This window comes from Lactuca saligna, chromosome 4 (assembly GCF_052625555.1).
Source record: "Lactuca saligna cultivar CGN05327 chromosome 4, ASM5262555v1, whole genome shotgun sequence".
Classification (NCBI taxonomy): domain Eukaryota; kingdom Viridiplantae; phylum Streptophyta; class Magnoliopsida; order Asterales; family Asteraceae; genus Lactuca; species Lactuca saligna.
The window spans coordinates 292,880,878-292,900,411 of record NC_136420.1 but is presented as its reverse complement, the minus strand read 5'-3'; the positions used below and the strand labels follow the sequence as shown (position 1 = coordinate 292,900,411).

At 32.3% G+C, this 19,534-nt stretch overlaps 1 protein-coding gene across 2 annotated transcripts; it reads right to left on the bottom strand.

Moving 5' to 3' along the window:
* Positions 1-32: 32 nt before the first annotated feature.
* On the bottom strand, positions 33-3,376 carry LOC145043809 (auxin-responsive protein IAA8-like). Of its 2 annotated transcripts, none has more exons than XM_078992565.1 (6): positions 3,164-3,376; positions 1,682-2,266; positions 1,386-1,612; positions 1,176-1,317; positions 822-883; positions 33-388 (listed from the first exon to the last, which is right to left on the bottom strand). In XM_078992565.1, the coding sequence occupies exons 2-6, from the start codon at positions 2,230-2,232 to the stop codon at positions 351-353; spliced, it is 1,020 nt and encodes a 339-aa protein (XP_078848691.1). In that variant the 5' UTR covers positions 2,233-2,266; positions 3,164-3,376; the 3' UTR covers positions 33-350. The 2 variants fall into 2 exon arrangements, with proteins under 2 accessions (XP_078848691.1, XP_078848690.1); XM_078992564.1 differs by having other exon boundaries at positions 1,682-2,263; positions 3,164-3,375.
* Positions 3,377-19,534: the final 16,158 nt, after the last annotated feature.

Genomic DNA, 19,534 nt, shown 5'->3' with positions numbered 1-19,534 from the left:
AATCACCCCCTCAACTTTCCAAACATGAACAATTACAATCCAAAACACAAAATTCATACAAACAATAATATCATATCGTTTGACACATTAGTTGACTACAAGAAGTCCAAGAAACATTGTGGTTCAACAATGTCCCCAAATCACACACATGAAAATACAAAGAGAGTAATTGAAAACAACAAGAGGTTTTTTTCCTATAAAAAGCAACATAATGATAATAATAATAATAATATAATAATAATAAAAATAAAAACTTGCAGACATTTTACTCTTACTATTCATAGAAACTATGCAATCAAAACATAAACTGGCTCTCTTCATTTCTTCACCTTCACCAAAAGCTTTTTTTTTTAATTTCTGTTCTTTGACTTTTCCATTGACCTCGGAGCTGTTCATCACATAAATTATTAAATGCATGAAATAGCAACGTACTTTCATTTATTTCTATTTTAACATTGTAGTTTTAGATTTTTTTTACTATGAGATTATACTTTGAAAAACCTTCACAATTTAAACAAGATGTGTAAGAAATAACATTGTACTTTAATTTTATTTTTCTTATTAAGCATTGTATTTTGAAAAATATACCTGATTGATTATATACCATCATACTTTCAAGTTTTTTTTTTCTTATTATGATAAAAAAAAATTACCCAATTGCACTTAGAAATTTTTTTAACAAATTATAGCATTCTACTTTCAACTTTTATCTTATTTAGATTTTATATTTTGAGAAAGAAAATGAAATAAGGATGTTATAAACTTATAATAAATTAAATCAATAAAAGTAAAATTCCTAAAAATAAGAATTCAATGCATACCTAAACCAATAGCATCAGACCCCTTCATGATCTTCAACCTCTTGCAAGAACCAATAAACATACTGTAAAAAAAAAAAAAAAAAAAAAAAAAAAAAGCAAAATTAGATTAAAATTAAAATCTTAGTCAAATCTTTCACAATCTTGAAAAATTATTAAACTATCAATCCAAATAAGAATGTGAAAACAACCAATTTCATGGTCTTTTTGGAGCTAATAATATGAAAAAATCAAAACCCATCTTTTTTTTCTTGCAAATTACTTAATATGGGTGTCTTTAAACTTCAAAAACATCACAAAATCAAGAATCAAGATTAAATAAAAGGAAAAAATATGCTTTTTTTTTAAAAAACTTACTCCCAAGGAACATCTCCCACTAGCATCCAATCACCATCTTTATCTTCATACGTAAGCACATACTCTGAACCATGTAAAAGATCCCTCAATTTACTCTCACTTAAACTTTCCCTTCCTGGAGCTCCTTGTGATCCACATTGACCTAAAGTTTGACCAAATTCCATAATTATAATTATTCCATTCAGTAAAAATATAAAAGAAAAAACTCACCAATAGTGAAACAACTAAACATTTTTTCAAGTGCAGATGAGAGTTCTTGATAAGTTGTGTAACTCCTTAAATCAACCTTCCTCAGATATGGAGCTCCATCCATACTAACTTTCACAAATAAAGCACCAGGTCCAGGTTTTCCATCCACCTCATCATTGTTCTTTGAATTTGTAGCCAAAATGTTCTTCCGAAAAGATCTAACTGGAGGCCACCCCACCACTTGTGCCCTGTTAAAAAAGGGTATTTTAGTCATTTCATTCATAAGATGTTTCTGTTATTCTGTGTATTGGACTTACTTAGCAGCAGGAGGATTAGAACTAGAACTGTTGACTTTGTTAAGACTAATTGGTAATGGTGCCTTTGATGAAGTTGTTGTATCTTTAATCATGGGAGATTGAGTGTTGGTATTTCCCTTTCCTTGAGTCTTTGAAGCATCGGAATCAGTTGCAGATGAAGCAAACATCCAGTTCCCTTCAATGGTGTCGGAGAATCCTCTTTTATTTCCAGAAACGATGAGCTTTTGTGAAGCGGAAGAACAGATTCCGTCTTTTGAAGGAAGTAAAGGGAACAAAGGTTTTTCATCGAGATTCTCGGAGTTTGTTTGTGGATCACGTTCAGGGGATTGAGATCCTGGAAGACCAAGTCGTAGTTCAGTAGCTTTAAGGTTTAGATTGTTTCTGTTCACTTCTGAGATGTTGGAAACAGCAGAGCTATCGACTGATGAACAATCGGATAATCCAAGGTAGTTTCGTTCAGTTAATCCAGAGGTTTTTTGGAAAATCGATTCCATGGTGGAAGCCGAGACGTTTCCCTGTCCATCTTCAACGCCTAAGAGTGGTGGAGTCATCGGATCGAAGAGTTTTTGAGTTCTGGTTAATCTGCTTCAGTGATGAAGTAATGAGACGTTAATATAACAGATTAACAGGTTACCTTTCATAATATCATACAGCGAATGTAAATGTAAGTATTATGTAACGATGAAATGCTTTTCGTGTGTGTGTGAGAGAGAAGGTTGGGGGATTTCACTTTTGAGAGCCGGTGATCATACACACGCATCAAAAGCTTGGTCAAAATGAAGTGAATAAGCTCATAAAGGAAAGGAATTAAAAGAGATTCTTGTGAATTTTGTATTGGACCTTTGGATAAAGCAAAGTGCTCGAGAAAAAAAATGCTTAGAAACATAGGAAGAGACTAGAGAGAAGATGCATTTTCATATCCCAAAAAATAAAGGTGTCAGTTGACTAAATCAACAGCTGAAGACCACTCCACGAGATCAGCATGCGCCTTGTAAAGCACACATACTGAAGCCCTAATTCGTAAAATTTCGTTCGATTACATGAGTGAGAAAGAAAAAGGTTTTGAGAACAATCATCCAAAAAGGAAACCAGAAGAAATTTTTCGTTCAATTTGTTATATGAACATAACCAGAAGATATACGCAACGCTATATCTTCTCCATTAAATCTACAACAAACAGGAGCAAAATTTAATTAAACAAAAAGTAATGCTTCATCTCATCTGCCACTCATAGCTTTTTACCTCATGCGAGCAACTCTAGAGAACAAAAATAATGAACAAAAGCGAATCTACAGCAACATAAACACACATTCCTACTCTGTAAAAAAATTTCTAAACAATTTTGAAAGGAACCACACGGATTTAACTCGGAACAAAGCAAAATCCAGATCTCAGCCTTGAAAAATGAAAACCCCCGATTTGTTAAACCACTAAACTGAAGAAAACAAAAACGAAAAGTACAACAAAATCTGAACCACTTACCTGAGAAATCGAAGTGAAATTACGAGTCAAACAACACAGGAGAGAAGAAGATCCGATTAACAACAAGAATTCCGGAAGGAATTAAACGTAGAAGAAACTAGATGAGGAGAGAGAAAGTACGCTTGAGAGAGAGAGAGAGAGAGAGAGAGAGTGTGAGGAGGATTTTAAGGTCCCTCCATTAAGCAGAAAGCAAACAAAAGGTCTGTGAGCTGTGTGCCGTGAAACTCGGATTTTATGTAATAAGTTGAGTAAAAAATAAAGAAAGTGAAAAGGAGTGTGTTTTGTAGGGGGGCAAAGTGTAAGTTTTGTAAAAAGTTGTAAACTTTTTATAATTTTTATTCTTCGACCACAAATTTTACATGAATATACTACTCTCTTCCCAACACATCCTTCCTATGGTCTAGTGTTTTATTTGATAAAGTTAATTTGATTTTTTTATAAATTATTAAAATCAAGACAAAAAGATTTTAGAGCTACCCATAAAATGAATAAAGAAAGGTGTTAATGTGTTATGATATTTTAAGATTTTTTTTAAGAAGTTATCTCAAAATAATTATGTATCAGATGTAAGATATATATATTATATTGGTTAATTTTTATATAAAAAAATTAAATACGAATGTTAAAATATTTAAGAACTTTGAATTTATAAGAAAATTAAAATAATAAAAATATTTTTTATCTTTTAAATTTAAACAAATAATTTAGATAAATAAAAAAACTAATGAACTTTAATTTTGTGAATTTTAAAATTAAAAGGTAAGTTTATTAATAAAATTGATATACATTATTATTATATTTATTGCAATTATTATATTAAAATATTATATATAATTTAATAAAATAGAAAAACTCATAATATAACATGTGGGAAAAAAAATAATTCAAAACAACCACAAAATGACATTTAGCAAATTGAATGATAGTGTAACAAGTGACAAAAAAAACATTTATTTATTAGAGAGGATTATGTTAATAGCATCATTAACGAAAATTTACTAATTTGTTTATTTGTAAAATAATATGTAATAATATGAGTAATTAGCATTTTAGATTTTCCATAAAAGAAAATCTAAATTAAAAAATATTTCATTTGATATTACAACTTAATGCTTTTATTTTAGAACGAAAAAATTATATGATAAAATCCATTTAAATAGCTTTTTAAACAACTACTCAGATATCGTTTTATATAGATTTTCACCATTCAAATGTTAAGATTAGCTTTGTGAAATACATTCATATTTATATAAATAAAAATTAGAGCTTCTAACTCAAACTATATGCATGTAATTTGTAATTATTAAGATTATATTATGAAATACTTAATTAATCGCAATGAGACTACACACGTACATCAAAGTATTATATTACTTTTGTCAACGTACACGCGTGAATAAAAGATGAATTTTACCATAGTCAAGTCCTTTTAGCTCGTATAAAAGAAGCAGAGATTGTAAATAATTTATATTACTTTATTTTCTGTTTTCATATTAAAATAATATTCTATCTTTTAGTAAATACATCATAATCAAAATCACACGCTTGCTTGTTCTTTTTACATAATTATAAAAGTGGGTTTCCTAAAACATCACCATATTAATTACTACAAAACAAATGGATCAGTCGTTGTTAACATCATAATTATCAAATATATGCATGTTGTTGTATATCTATATTTTTCTTGTATTTCAATATATAACTTAATTAACTGTTACTAATAAATTATTCAAGCTTAATTATTTACAAATTAATTAATTAATTTAATTGTTTTTTAAAGTCTAAAGGCATAGGATGAACCTTCCCTAGCCACCATAAACAATATTCGATTAATCATTATATCTTGTGTAATCATTTGTATTTGGTCACTACCATATATTAATACCTCCCCCAACATCATTATTAACAACCACATACTAGTTTTGTGTATGCACCACTTGTATTAAAAATGTGAATATAAAAGTAAGTGGTTATTATATGGTTTAATGTAATAAGTATTTAATACTTTGTATTACAAAATATTAAAATCCATACACTATATGAGTATTGTCAACATTTATGTAATGATTGTTGCTAATTTACACTAAATGATATGTTGGATCATAATTTCAAATATATTAAATAGATTTATTATTTTATTATAAATAAAATCGTTTTTAACCTTTACCATTAATATTTTATATTTTTTTTAAAATTTGTAACTTTTTATTTGACATTCTCCATATATTTCAAAGTTATGATTTATAATTTTTTGTCCGTTTCCAACTATTAAAAAATACTATAAAATATATGTAAGATATATGTGAATTTTGTTTAGGTTTATAATTTTTTGTATTTAGTCTTATTTCGTATGTAATTTTTCATTAGGTTAAATGTTTGTATTTTACTATATATATATATATATATATATATATATATATATATATATATATATATATATATATATATATAACTTTTTATATAAAAAGTAGATTATGGAAGGGGGTAAAAAAAAGAATGTGCATACATGTATGATGATAATAGGCATGAGTAAAGAGGAGACAAAGTGTGATGCTCAAGATTTTGCAGGAAAACGATAATTACGAAATCAAGCAAATTTTGATTATGTTTAGCCAAAAATGTCATAATTCAACTACTCCACCCAATTGACCCTCAACTTTTCGTAATTGACATAACTTACCCCTGGACTTAGTAGTCCATATCCACACGTGGCTCCTTTCACATGTCGTTCACCCCTTTTCAACGCTAAGTGGGCCCACCTCGTTCCCCATAAGGGCAAACGTGGGAAATGAAAAAGATACCCCCATATGCTACTAACACATGGACCATTTTGTAATATTCTTCCATAAAATTACATTTTATTAGAAAAGATGCAATTTGTAGCATAAATAATTGTGTGAGTTTAATTTTACAAGTTGAGGCAAATATAATTCGAGCTCATGACGTAATGAAATACGTCAGTTATGTGGCAAATATATGTTTGAAAATTTATAAATACAAATATAGAGTAATAAATTATGGTGTATCATGTATGTATGTTGTAACTAATGACGTCATTTATTCAACTTTGATTAATAAAGTTTTAATTGGATCAGATCCTAAATCACTAAAACACTAATATTACCGGATATTTTTTGTGTTTAGTTGGCATAAATATATCATATAATATGTTTACATCATTGCCATTTAATAATCATTTATTTTATTTTATTTTAATCTTTGTTTTATCCATAAAAAATTTATATATTTTAATTTGTTTTGGTATGGATCATCATCTTTAATTGATTTCAATGAAAAATAGCTTTTATGATTTTATTAAACTGAATTTTCCACTTCATTTTGAGATTTTGCTTTGGCTCTAGTACACCCCATTCAAGTACTAATTGATCAAACCCCATCCAACAAACACTAGTAAAGCTAGAAAGATCAGTGACAATGACCAAATGGGTATTTAAACTTGGCGAGCACAATGATTGATGTAGAGTGTCTTTCAAGTGCATTTACCAAAGGAAAAGAACTAGTAGATTTTCTGGCTGAGATTTTGGATGAAGTAGAAGGCCAAGACATTACCCAACTACCTGATCCATAAAGGAAGAGTTGGCCCCACTATCACATATCATTAGAGGAGGAATAGGCAAATTGATGGATACAATTGCACATGGAGTCTCAAGTCATAACAGGGTAGGTGTTGTTAATGTGCTAATTAAACCTAGAAGAGGTGTATTCAAGTATGATGGAATATATTGTTTACGGCCGTGACAAGTTGGTAATATTACTATTAATTGTAAGGTCTTTAGGGTTATACGTAACGACATAAATAAACAACTAATGACACGAGAATATTATTGGGGTCTAGCTCGAAAACTCTTCCTTATGAATAGAATGGACATAAACCGGATTAGTGGATGAGATTTTACTAATCTCAACCTCTAAATTTTGCAGCTCTCTTATTTTTTCCAAAACCCTCTAAATCCTTCGAATTCGCAACGCATCCCTACGATAGAGGGGTTCTCAAGTTCGGTTCATGGTGTTCGCTAGCTAGAATGAGGTGGCGGTGTTGTTGATATGTTCCTTGGGTGCGACTACAAAAGAGAAGATATATTTGGGGATCTAAGCATTCTCTTTTCATCAAAATCTCAAGAACATTACAAGGGACTATAAAGGTATGTGTTTCTAGTCTTCTAGTTTGTTTTAGTTGCAAAAAATCTAATTTAACATGGATTCACTTTTGGCCTATGAGGTTATTGTTTTGTAGCTTCTTTTGTGTGCCTTTGTAACCTTTTAGATCCCTCATAACCCAACGGTGGTATCAGAGCCACTTGTTCACGTCTATTACACTAGATTCTAATTTTTTTTGCGTTAACTTATCTACATGATGTGGATTGATTAGAGAAAGCCACTATACATTTTAAAAGTTTTTCCATAAACTCTTTTAATCTGAAAATCGTTTTGATTTTTAGCAGAAATCGTTCCTGTCTAGTAAACACATCGTGGCATTTTGGTGTTCGCGACACTTCTACGATTGGTATACTTAAACCCTAATTTGTGGAACGTGACGTGTAACTTGTAGTTTGTGGCGTGGGTTCACGGATGGAACGTGACACCTTCTGGTTAGCATCATGGGTTCACATGTGGATCGCGACGCAACACCTTCTGGTTAGTGTTATGAGTTCACCGTTCACAGAAACGTTGTATTTTTATATTGAATATGTTTTAGTCACTTAAATGCATTTGACTCAAACATCATGCAAATCTAATGATTTTACATACGTTTGTTTATTGCTTTGATTGTTGTCTAATTGTTTAATTTTAATTATTAATTAATAACAAAAAAAATGACATTGTTGTTTGGATGATCCCTCACGTACGAGATCATAGAAACAATAGTATGCCAGCTTGCTTTCAACTTTATGGTTATTCATTTACTCTAAAAGTTGGAATCCAATTTCAACATAGTTGTTTGTTTTGAATTGTATGGAGCCGATACACAGGGCCTTGACTTGAGCTATGTGTTGTCTGTATGGTTGTGTTTTTGGTCTTTGTGACCTTCATGTAATTTTAATTTCTTTTGTAATATGTAATTTTCTTTTAACTTATAATTTTGTAGTTAGAAAATTTGTATTAGAATAGAAAATTGTAATTTGTTGGAGACTGGAAAACAAGAAAAGGAGGTAGGATTTTGAGTCCCATGGTGTTCTTGCATACTAACTCTCCCTACTCATTCAACTCTTTTTCTTTCTACTCTTTCTATTTATTTTTTCTTTATCTTTCTATTATTTGTCTACTCTTTATTTTCCTCCATTTTTACACTTTCTCTACTCTCTACTCTTTATCTTTTTCAACATCTCTACCTTTCTTTGTATCTCTATCTCTTCCCACTCTCTCTAAACCTCCATCTTTTCTCATTATCTCGCTATCTTTATCTCTTCACTTTCTCTTTATTTGTATCTTTTTCTCTTTCTTCGTATCTTTATCACTATCCATACTGTCTTTTCTATTTAGGGACACCCGCCCTAACTACTGTCTACCTATTAGGTTACATCATCTTTAACACATATTTATTGTTAGATTAGGTGTCTAAGCTCATCAATATAATTGGTATTTATTTGATTTGATAATAACATGGTCCTTTTCGGTTGCCTTTACTCTTGCAACTTGACAGGATGACTTTTTGAGAGAGATGATGAATTTATTAATGTATTATGAGAATAATATATTAATTATAAATCATGTTATTTAGTTCGTTTTTATCAGAATTTGATTTGGAATTAATTTCGGGATTAAAGGAACTAATTAAAGGAACAGGGGCTATTTTGCAAATCACTGATAGTTGTGAAACTGGGCTACTGGACTCCTTAGATAGGAGTGTACGGAAATTATAGGGAGGCCCTATAAGTTTTTGTACAAGTCTCCTTAAGTCTTAAGCAGTAAATTAGGGATTTCCTCCAGTAAACCCTAGCAACCATCAGCTATATAACGACCCTACCTCCTTAGGGTTTCGGCTTATGCTTGCTTTTGCTAACCCTAGCCGAAATCTTGGTGTTATTCCCTCCTTTCTCCTCTCATCCTCTTGCAAAGAGTATTTGTAATCCATTAGAGGTGTCACATTTGAGGCACTTGCTTTTAAGAGTAAAGATCTACAAGGTGTTCTTGTTATTACTACATAACAAGTAAGGTAAACATCTAAACCCTAATTTCATGATAATTTCGATTTATATACTAGATCCTAGGGTTTTGCTTTGGCATTCAAATTTGCATGTTCAACTAGTGAAAACCTAGATCCAAAGCAATTATGTTTGCATAAACACATAAGTGTGTTGTTATGCTCAAAACTCATTAGTAGTATCAGAGCCTAGGATGTTTTTCAGTTGAATTTGATGCAATTGCGAATTGTCCAAAGGAGAAGGGAGTAGAATCCTCATTCTTTCATCAAACTTGATGAGTTCATACTGGAACTCAACGAGTTGGCTCAACTCGATGAGTTCACTGCCTGACTAGACGAGTTAACTCGTCAGATCACTGATTTTTCGATTTTGATATCTTGAATTGATTAGGATAATTACCTTAATTTGTTTTTACTGCTTAAAATTGTTTTTTTTTTTTTGAAAAGGTAAATCATTATCCTTATCAAAATAAATGATTTGGTCAAATTTTTAGATAAAGACAAAATTAATTTATTAATTTAATTATTCAAATGTGATCTACTATTTTTAAAAAGTTCTAAATATACTCTTCAATTTTATAATTTAAAATTTGATTAAATGGTTTAATTTTAAAATCTTAACTTTTAGAACCCTAGTATTTTAAAATTTTAAAATACACCCTTGTACTATTATAAAATTAAAAGTTTATTATATATATATATATATATATATATATATATATATAAGAATAAGTCAGTCTTACCGTTAGTAGGCCTCATTCACGAAGTTGATCTATAAGAGGTGTTTAAGGAAGTGGTCTATAAAATAACCGTCATTGGGTATCCATTCTTACCCACCGCACTCTTGACTAGTGGAGGGTCGTTAGCCGAACGGGTAGGATAGAACATTAAATTCTCATTAATAAGTATAATGAAAATATAAAGTAACTAAATGTTTTTATAAATTCCCAATCTTAGTTACTTTAGGAAAATATGAATTTGATGTTAATCCATGAAATTGCCCATTGCACTTTATGAAAGTCATTAGTAGAGCGTGTGTGGTTAACCGGCATACTAATATGGACTTATAAAGGGTAACAATGGGTAGCTCGTAAATTATCATTGATCAATGTAGTGTGTGTGGTTAATCGGTACATTTATTCGGTGATAAATGACATCAAGAGTACCAAGCAAGTTTGCATGGTTATTCACACCTTGTTTGTCATCCTCGGTATCCCAGTCACAAATGGAAATGGCATAATTGGTAACACTTCGAATCAGATATTACTTTGAAATCATTGAAGAAACCTAATTTTAGCATAATAGTCCCTTAAGTACGTTGGGCGTACTTATGAGTACGCTTAGCATACTACGCAAGGTTGACCGAAAAGGGGCAGCACGCACGCTAGGTATACCAGAAGTACGTCGGGCATACGTACCGGATAACCAAACCCTAATTTTCAGACATGAGGCCTATTTAAACGTCCTTAAGTCCCTTGGACTTAACCCTAGAGAGCCTCCATAGCCTTAGAACATCCTTTTACTCCAGAGAGAGCTTATGAGACCATTTTGAGCTTAGAGAGGGTGTTAGTGGCCATTCTTATTGACATTCAAGAAGGAGAAGTTGTTAAGGAAGCTTGGAGTGTCATTTTCAAGAATTTGTATCTAGTTGACCTTAAGGAGCTTCTGGAGGTATAAAGCTTGCAACTTTCCACTTTAATCACTAGATCTAGCTAGGGTTTTCTAGTTTTGTCCCCTTTGTTGATTTTGGATCTCATCTTGTGAGTTTAGCAACTCTAGATGATGGAAATGACAGATCTGAGGTCCTTTGATCCGTTTGCAACATAAAAATGTAGTCTTGGTGGGTGTTTTGACCTTATGCATGGGTTAAGAACTTTAAAAAGGTCTTAATGGGGGTGTTGGGAGCATATAATACATGCAAAGGCATAAAGTTGGCAACTTTATGCCCTAGGTCATCTTAATAAGCCTAGATCTGACTTTTGAACGTAAGGGAATCGAGTATTAAGCACTTAATGGAGAAAGTGATTAATCTGTTAGTACGTTGGGCGTAATCTAGCGTACGTTGTGCATAAGTCCTAGAGACCCAGTACGCTGCGCGTACCAGAGTGGTACGCTAAGTATACGCACCACATATAGGCTTGGATCTGTTTTGGGCCTTGACTGTTGGGCCTTAATGGGTTATTGGATCTGGTTATATTTTGGGGATAGTGGGCCATTTAATATGTTGTGGGCCATAGATGTTGATGAGGCCTATTAATGATTTATGGACATGGGCTTTGGGCCTATTAGCAAGGAAAATAATAGTTGGGCCTTATGGATGGACTTGAAGTTTGGGTTTCCCATTAAATGTGTGAAATTCTAACATTGGGTAATGTTAGTGTTCAGTACGGGTGGTTACAGACTGTCAGGAGAGTAGCTTTCAGATTCGTCACATGAAAGGTGAGTCTTCTCACCATATCAATGGTTGTAAGGCACCAAGGTCAGCCCCTTTTAGGTTATGTGGATGGTTGATTGATTATACGTTATGATAGTATGATATTTGCATAGAAGACCACGTGGGGGTTCCTGTGGCATTTGGTATAAGACCTTAGAGGGTTTCCAAGGCATCCTAGTATATGTACTTGTATAGTTTGCATTATATATTATTTGTTAGTGAAGACCTTGTGGGGATTCCCAAGGCAGAAAGACCTTGTGAGGGTTCCCAATGCAGGAAGACCATGTAGGGGTTCCCATGGTAGATAAGACCATGTGGGGGGTCCCGTGGCACTAGGTGTAAGACCCTGGGGGGTTTTTAGGGCTTCCTTATATGTTGTATGCATGATTTATGTGATATATGTTGCTTCTATTGCTAATGTGATATGTGATAATGGATTGTGTGTGTGGTATGCTCTGGGAAACTCACTGGGCATTAGCTTACAGGTTGTGGATTTGTTTCAGGTACTTCAGATCCCAAGGGCAAGGGCAAGGTGTAATGACACAGCATGCACTCTCTCTCAGGTGTTTTCACGGGACACTCAGATGTTTGGAATAAAAGTTGTATTTGACTTATCTTTTGAAAACAATTATAATTGGATTTCTTAATGCATGGATATATGTTTGATTATTCAAAAATGAAAATTTTCTTTGTAAAATTGGGTCATTACAAGTTGGTATCAAAGCCTTGGTTTGAGGGATCCAGGTACACTCTCGGGTGTGTCGGGACTCAAACTAAGGAAATGTTAAAATTGTTTTCAAAAATAACATAAAAAGCTTTTGAAAGAAAGGAAAAGATGAGAGTGCAACGCGCGTGATCAGCCGAGCCAAGTAAGTAGTTCCCCAATATGTTAGCCATGTTATACTGATATTTGAGATTTGATGATCATATGGAACTTGCTATGTGTATGCTTTTAAAACTGTATACGGTTAGGAGCTTATAGCCATACAATGATTAATTTGGCCTTATTTCCTATTCCTTGTCTGGTTGTGGTCCTAGGGTAGAATCTTTTATTTGAAAGTCTGTTTGATCCTTTTATGTGTATAATTTGCATGCATAAAGGCAACCTGTTATGATTGGTCTGGTTGATATGAGTAGAGCAAATCTTAGGACAGCCTGAGATTTGATGTATGCGGTAGTTTGTGGGATATGGTTTCGTTTTGGGCGAATTAAAGTTATCAGGTAGAGCATTGGGGAAAGGTACAGGTATGAGTTCTATAACTTTTCTTTTTAATTTCTAACACTCATAACTTCTTCATTTAAGAACGTTTTTAATTATATTTATATCCACACATACATAGGTATGAGTTCTATAACTCCATTAAGTCACTTCGGACTGACTACTTATGGGTCTTAATCTATTAAATCACAAACTTGGTCCAAAAGGCATAAATTTCTCATTTTACCCTTTATGGCCTAAATGCATAATCTCTTCCACTTATTCTCTTGAACCTACCTATCTCATATCATAAAAGTGACTTAGACTTATCTCATCTCATTTCATGAAGTTACATCTTCTCAATTCATGAAAGTCCTCTAAACGACCAAATTGCCCTTTTGGTCAATTGTTCACCCAAAGTCAAACCTTCCTAATATGTGGGTTCTTACATAAGACTTATAAAATTATGGTTTTAAAATAAAAAAGTTTTTCTATAAAAAAAAAACTTAATAACGACAAGTTTTGAAATATTAAATTTTGAAGTTTAAAATGGAGATTTTATAACTCATCCAAACTTTTAAAATGGAGATTTTGTATCTTATCCATACTCTAAGTCTTTATAATAGAAAGAAGTTTTATTAAATATAAGATACCATTTATTATTGTATGCATGTAATAATTATGGTATTACATGTTTTTATTTAACTAGAATAATAAAAACTCACAAATCCCTTTAAAATGGCAAGTCTATGTCATCCAACTTTAGAAACATTAGCACATCACTTGTATAATGTTTGTGGGATTAAGGTCACCTAACCATTTGTATTATCTTTTGATAGCCTAAGTGTTTTCATGAGTTTTGTAACTTAGTTATAGGTCGATTATACAAGTTTCTTTAATTGGATTACTTAATCAGAAATCTTTTGTGATAAAGGCCGCATAAGAAAAAAAGGCTTGAGGCATAGATGTGATCAAACATGGCATTTAACAAAAGGATTATTAAGGATCTCCTACATCTAGGAATTATAATTTGTGTAATTAAAAAATAGATATTTACCTTGTTGAAATAAATAAATGGGATAAAGGTCACCTCACGATTTATTTGTTTTGCAACTTGGATCCTAAACTTTAATAATTAATGTTTTTGAAACAAAAAATGGTATTAATTTTAAAGAATTAAATACTAAATAAAACTTTGTGGCCCTAGCTCCAACTATAACACATCACCATCAAGCCAGGCATATTCGATATGTTTTTTAAAAAGAAAAATTGGGTTATTCCATCTTTTTGTATTGGCACTGAAACCTAAGAATTGTATTAAAACAAGAAAAAAATATTATGTTCTTGAGGGTCTACTTCCCAAAGAACCTAATCCCACTCCTGAGGCGACTCATGACATATGGATTAAGCATAGTGATGAATCAATTGATGTTTCATGTCTCATGCTTTCCACCGTGATTCCAAATTTTCACCAAGCTTTAGAAGATCATGATTCCCATGAGATGATTGGATATCTAAAGGAGATGTTTGGTCAAAAAGCAAGGACTAAGAGATTTGAAACTTTTCTATAACTACATATTTTCAAAATGGATGAAACTAGTAATGTGATCACACACGTTCTAAAAATAAAGAGTTATTTGTATCACTTGGAGAGATTGGGCTCTCTATATCCACAAAACTTGGCCACATATTTAATTCTGAACTCCTTATCAAAGTCTGATGATGCTTTTATAATGAACTACAATATGATTGGTTAGGAAAATCCTATATCATAGTTGCACTCGATGTCTAAAATTGTTGAGAAAAATATTCCTAGAAAAATACCTCAAGTGTTCACGATTCGTTAAGGGAAAATCAAAAAGTACAAAGGAAAGAACTTCAAGGGCAAGCCACAAGCGGACAAGGGAAATGGTTCCCCAAGCCTCACCACCAAATAAGAAGTAAAATGTGGCAAAAGGATGCATGCTTTGAGTGTGGTGTCATTAGCCACTCGAAAAAGGAATTGTCCTACATATCTTGTTGGGCTGAAAGCAAAGAAGGATGGGGAATGAACTTCTGGTATATCCATTTTCATGATTGAAATGATATTATTTACTTTTTTCATCTAACACTTGGGTATTTTATACTGGTTGTGAAAATCATACTTGTAATTCGTTGCATGGGTTCGGAAAGGTTAGGAAGCTGAAAGTAGGCAAAATGGTACTACATGTTGGCGATGGAGAAAAAGTTGCAGTCCAAGCGTTAGGATATTTTGAATTATGTTTACCAAATGACATGTATTTAAAGGTAGATAATGTATTCTTGATTCCAAGTTTAACTAGAAATATTATTTTAGTTTCACGTTTAAAACAATATGATTTTACTTATCAATTTATTGATGATAATATTCACTCCTTTTGGAATGGAATATTCTTTTTTGAGGCTAGGCCTATTAATGGAATTTATAATTTAAACCTTGATTATTAATCAAACAATAATTTCATTTATCATGCAAGCACCAAAAGGATCAAACAAGATTTGAACCAAGAATATCTATGGCATTGTTGTCTTTGACATATAAACAAGAAACGCATACCCTAACTTCAATAGAATGGAATTTTGAAGGCAAGTGATGATGAATCATTTGATATATGTGAATCTTGTGTATGTGTAAAGATAGAAAAGTCCCCTTTCTCCGGTTCGAGTAAAAGGTCAAGTGATTTGTTAGGAATCATACATATTGATGTGTATTCTCCTTTCAAAACAATGACTAAATATGGTGAAAGATACTACATCACCTTCACTGATGACTTTAGTCATTTTGGTTATGTGTTCTTAATGAAACATAAGCATGAAACAATTTTAAAATCTCAAACTGTTTTAAAGTGAAGTTGAGACTCAACTCAACAAGATAATTAAAAGCCTTCATTCTGATAGAGGAGGTGAATACCTAAGTCAAGAGTTCCAAGATCATCTTAGAAGTCATGGGATTATTTCACACCTTACTAAATCCATAACACCTCAACATAATGGTGTTTTTTAGAGGAGGAACCGAACCTTACTTGATATGGTTCAATCTATGATGAGTCGATGTAACAGCCCAAATTCTCATTCGTCATCAAGGTTAGCTTCCGTTACTTGAATATTAATTTTCTTTAGCGGCTTTAATTCTTTTTATGGTTATAAATTTAATAAATTAAATAAAAGGGTGTTAATTTATACCTAAAAGTTAATGTGAGAGTATTTAGGATAATTTCTAGTCATTAAAAGGTTTAATATGAATTGAGGGGCCAAAGTGTCATAAAAGAAAATTTTAGTTGTTAACTTATTAGGGTTAGGAGTGTTTGAAATTTTCTCATGATACTTGAGGGACCAATCGGTAAAATCTGGTATAACTCCCAAGGAGGAGGATCGATCCTCATCCCTACATCTGTTCCTTACATACTGTATTGGTTACTAAAAAAATGGTTTCCTATTGTTCCTTTGCGTGTTGATCGATAAGTGGCTAAGACGAAGAAAAAACGATCATCTTGGAGAAGATAAGAGTTAGAAAATGCGAGTAGGGTAGAGGTAACAACAATCGTTTAGGGGGGAGGGTGGGTAGGGGTAGCATCGAACCGAGAAACTATGGGGCAAGGGGAGGGGGAGATAATCGATTGGTCCTTGTGCAATTAAAGTTTCAGGATCAATCACTCTTCCATTGTAATTCTTTGGTTTCCCTCTCATGTCAATCCCTTTTCAATTAATGATTATCTTGCCAATTTCTTCCTATTTGGTGTTAATAATCATACCTTCCTTCTCCTTACAATCTTTGAATGTTCGTATGGTTAAACTCCACTTTAGTGGGTGTTTTTTGATGTCTTATTACTATCAAAATCTTGATGTGAACACCCTTAATATTTTTATTGTTCATGTCCATGAATTGCTCCAAGTTTTGGAGTCATTGTCTTCTTTGTTGTTGATAAAACTCACGTTGATTTCTATCTCAATTCTAATTATTAATTTTCTGTAAAAAGACCAAGTTTTGAGTCATCCAAAAGATATTCAATACATTCCCTAAAGGTCTTTATATGAGGCTTAATGATGGAGGAAACACAATCCTTAATTGTGTTTTCTCTTTTAGCAATGTACTTTGTTTTTCCTTTAAAATCAATGTAACTTGAGTCATGGATTGTGATTAAAATTATACTTTTGACTCCTTGACATGTTGCTACTGTTAAAAAATCAATTGTCATCTTTATAGTTGTTTTTGGTTATGGCTTAATGGGTTAAGTTGTCAATTAACCCTTAAACCTCAAAGCTGGGAATTTTAGGAAAATACCTATTATGCCCCTATTTTGTAAAAAATCTTCAAAAATCATTGGAAGTCATATTTAGGATCCATAATGATTAAAAGTTTATATTTTGAGGCTAGTTTGTCCCCGATTTTTCCTAGCACCCGATGTTGTTTCTAACCAAGGTGAAAATTGTCATTTTCACTGACTGGTCAGAAATTAGCTGCACAAATATGTGGTTTTGTAAAATTCATAGAAAATTCTAGAAAAATCATATGGAACTGTAAAAGCACTTTATAAAAAGATAAAAGTCTAAACTACTAGAATATGAAATAAACATTATAATTTCTACAGGTTCAGGTGTTGCTATAGTGGCCTTGAAAAGGATGTTGTTTCAGGTCAAAATATGATAATGTCCTACTAACAAGTTTGCATTATTTGGGGTATAGAATTGATATTTTTGATCTTGTAGACTTATATTAATCTACTTGTTTGTGTTTTACTAGAGGAAAGCTTGATACCGTAGTTCCTACAAGATTTTCAGTGAGGAAAGGACGTGTTTTGACAAAGGTGAGTTAATCTTTGTGGTTTTAAGTACTTTGTTAGGGAATTCCATATCTAAGATGGGTTGGAATGAACCTAGGTTGTTTAGTATGCATGTACCCTATTGTGTGTGATATGCTATTGATTTCTTATGCTTCCTTATGTGTATGATAGTTTCTGATTCATATATGTTGGACTCCTGTTCTTTTGATGTGAGAGGTGTGTTAGGGCCATCATAGAAAGAGTGCCATGTGTTGATTGTGTATGATGTATGCATGCCATGTTTCTTGGAAATATTGGCCTGTGATGATTTAAGACAAAGCATTCTAGTGAGGTGATATTCACAAATATGATATATGTTTGGAAATTGAATGTGATGTAAATGTTATAACTTGTAATTTAAATTTTGTTTGTTTACATAAGAAGAACTTGTGAAGTAGTATGCTAGAAAAAGATGTTAATAAATATGCATGATTACTTAGGGAGGTCACATGTGTAATTCCTTAAAGGATGAATTAATAATAAATTAATTAATAGGGGAATACACTAGTACGACGAAGGGTAGAAACCTAGACATAAGTGTGTACCCTATCCGGATTATTTGATGGCCTAGTGGGTTGAAAGATACCTAGGATAAGAGCTTAAGCCAATAGAGATGTCGAGTGGTTTTTCTAGACAATCACTCGGGACATGGTCCGTAAGGTGAGTGGACTGGAGTGATGTTGGCATTGAGGTGGGGCTAGCGCAAACATCACGTGGAATTTGGGAGGTGTAACATGGTGGAATTAGCATCGCTTGTACCAATCCTTAACGAAAATGCATGTATTAGTATATGCAATGTCATACTAACAAGCACAGAGAACCGAGAGCAATGTTATGGGTAAGAATCACACCTCACCTAGTGCATTGGGTCATGCCAGTCATGTTAGTAGTTAATGGGATACTTGCTTTGGGGTTTCTGATGAATAATTAGATCCATAAATAGTAAGTATTATTGTAATAATTACAAAGGTAACTAGTGGAAGTTATTATTAAATATGAAAAAGAAGATTAATATTATTCCATAATATTATAGCGATGAATGAATTAGTAATTAGTTATAATGATTAATAAAGAAGGGTAACTAATTGTAAGAGCTCTAAAAGAAGAAAAATATTAACTGAGCATATTTGTGTTAGTAATGTGATGTATATGATGTCATGCAACTCATTTTGGCACTAGTACTCAACAAGAAATTGCTGAGAATGAAGAAATAGTTATTCATGAGACTAATCAAACACAAGAAGTTCAGAGATCTGATAGAATTTGTCAAGAACCTGAGGGATACGGATTTCTCATTGATGAATGATTTTTGATGGATTAAGATGAACCCATTAGCTATCCAACTGTTATGGTTGATTATGAATCTGACAAATAGTTTGAAGTCATGAATGTTGAGATGCAATGTATGCAAGATAATCAAGTTTGAGACTTGGGTGAACTTCCTCCCAATGTTAAGGCCATAGGGAGTAAGTAGGTCTTCAAGAAGAATACTGGAATGGATGGCAATTTACACACATTTAAAGCAAGACTTGTTACAAAAGGCTTCACTCAAATTTATGGTGTTAACTATGATGAAAAGTTTTCTCTAGTCGCTATGATCAAATCAATTAGGATAACATTTACCATAGCAGCATATTATGACTATGAGATATGGCAAATGGATGTAAAAACTGCTTTTCTCAATGGACACTTGGAGAAAGATGTCTATATGGTTCTGCCTGAAGGTATTGTAGAACCA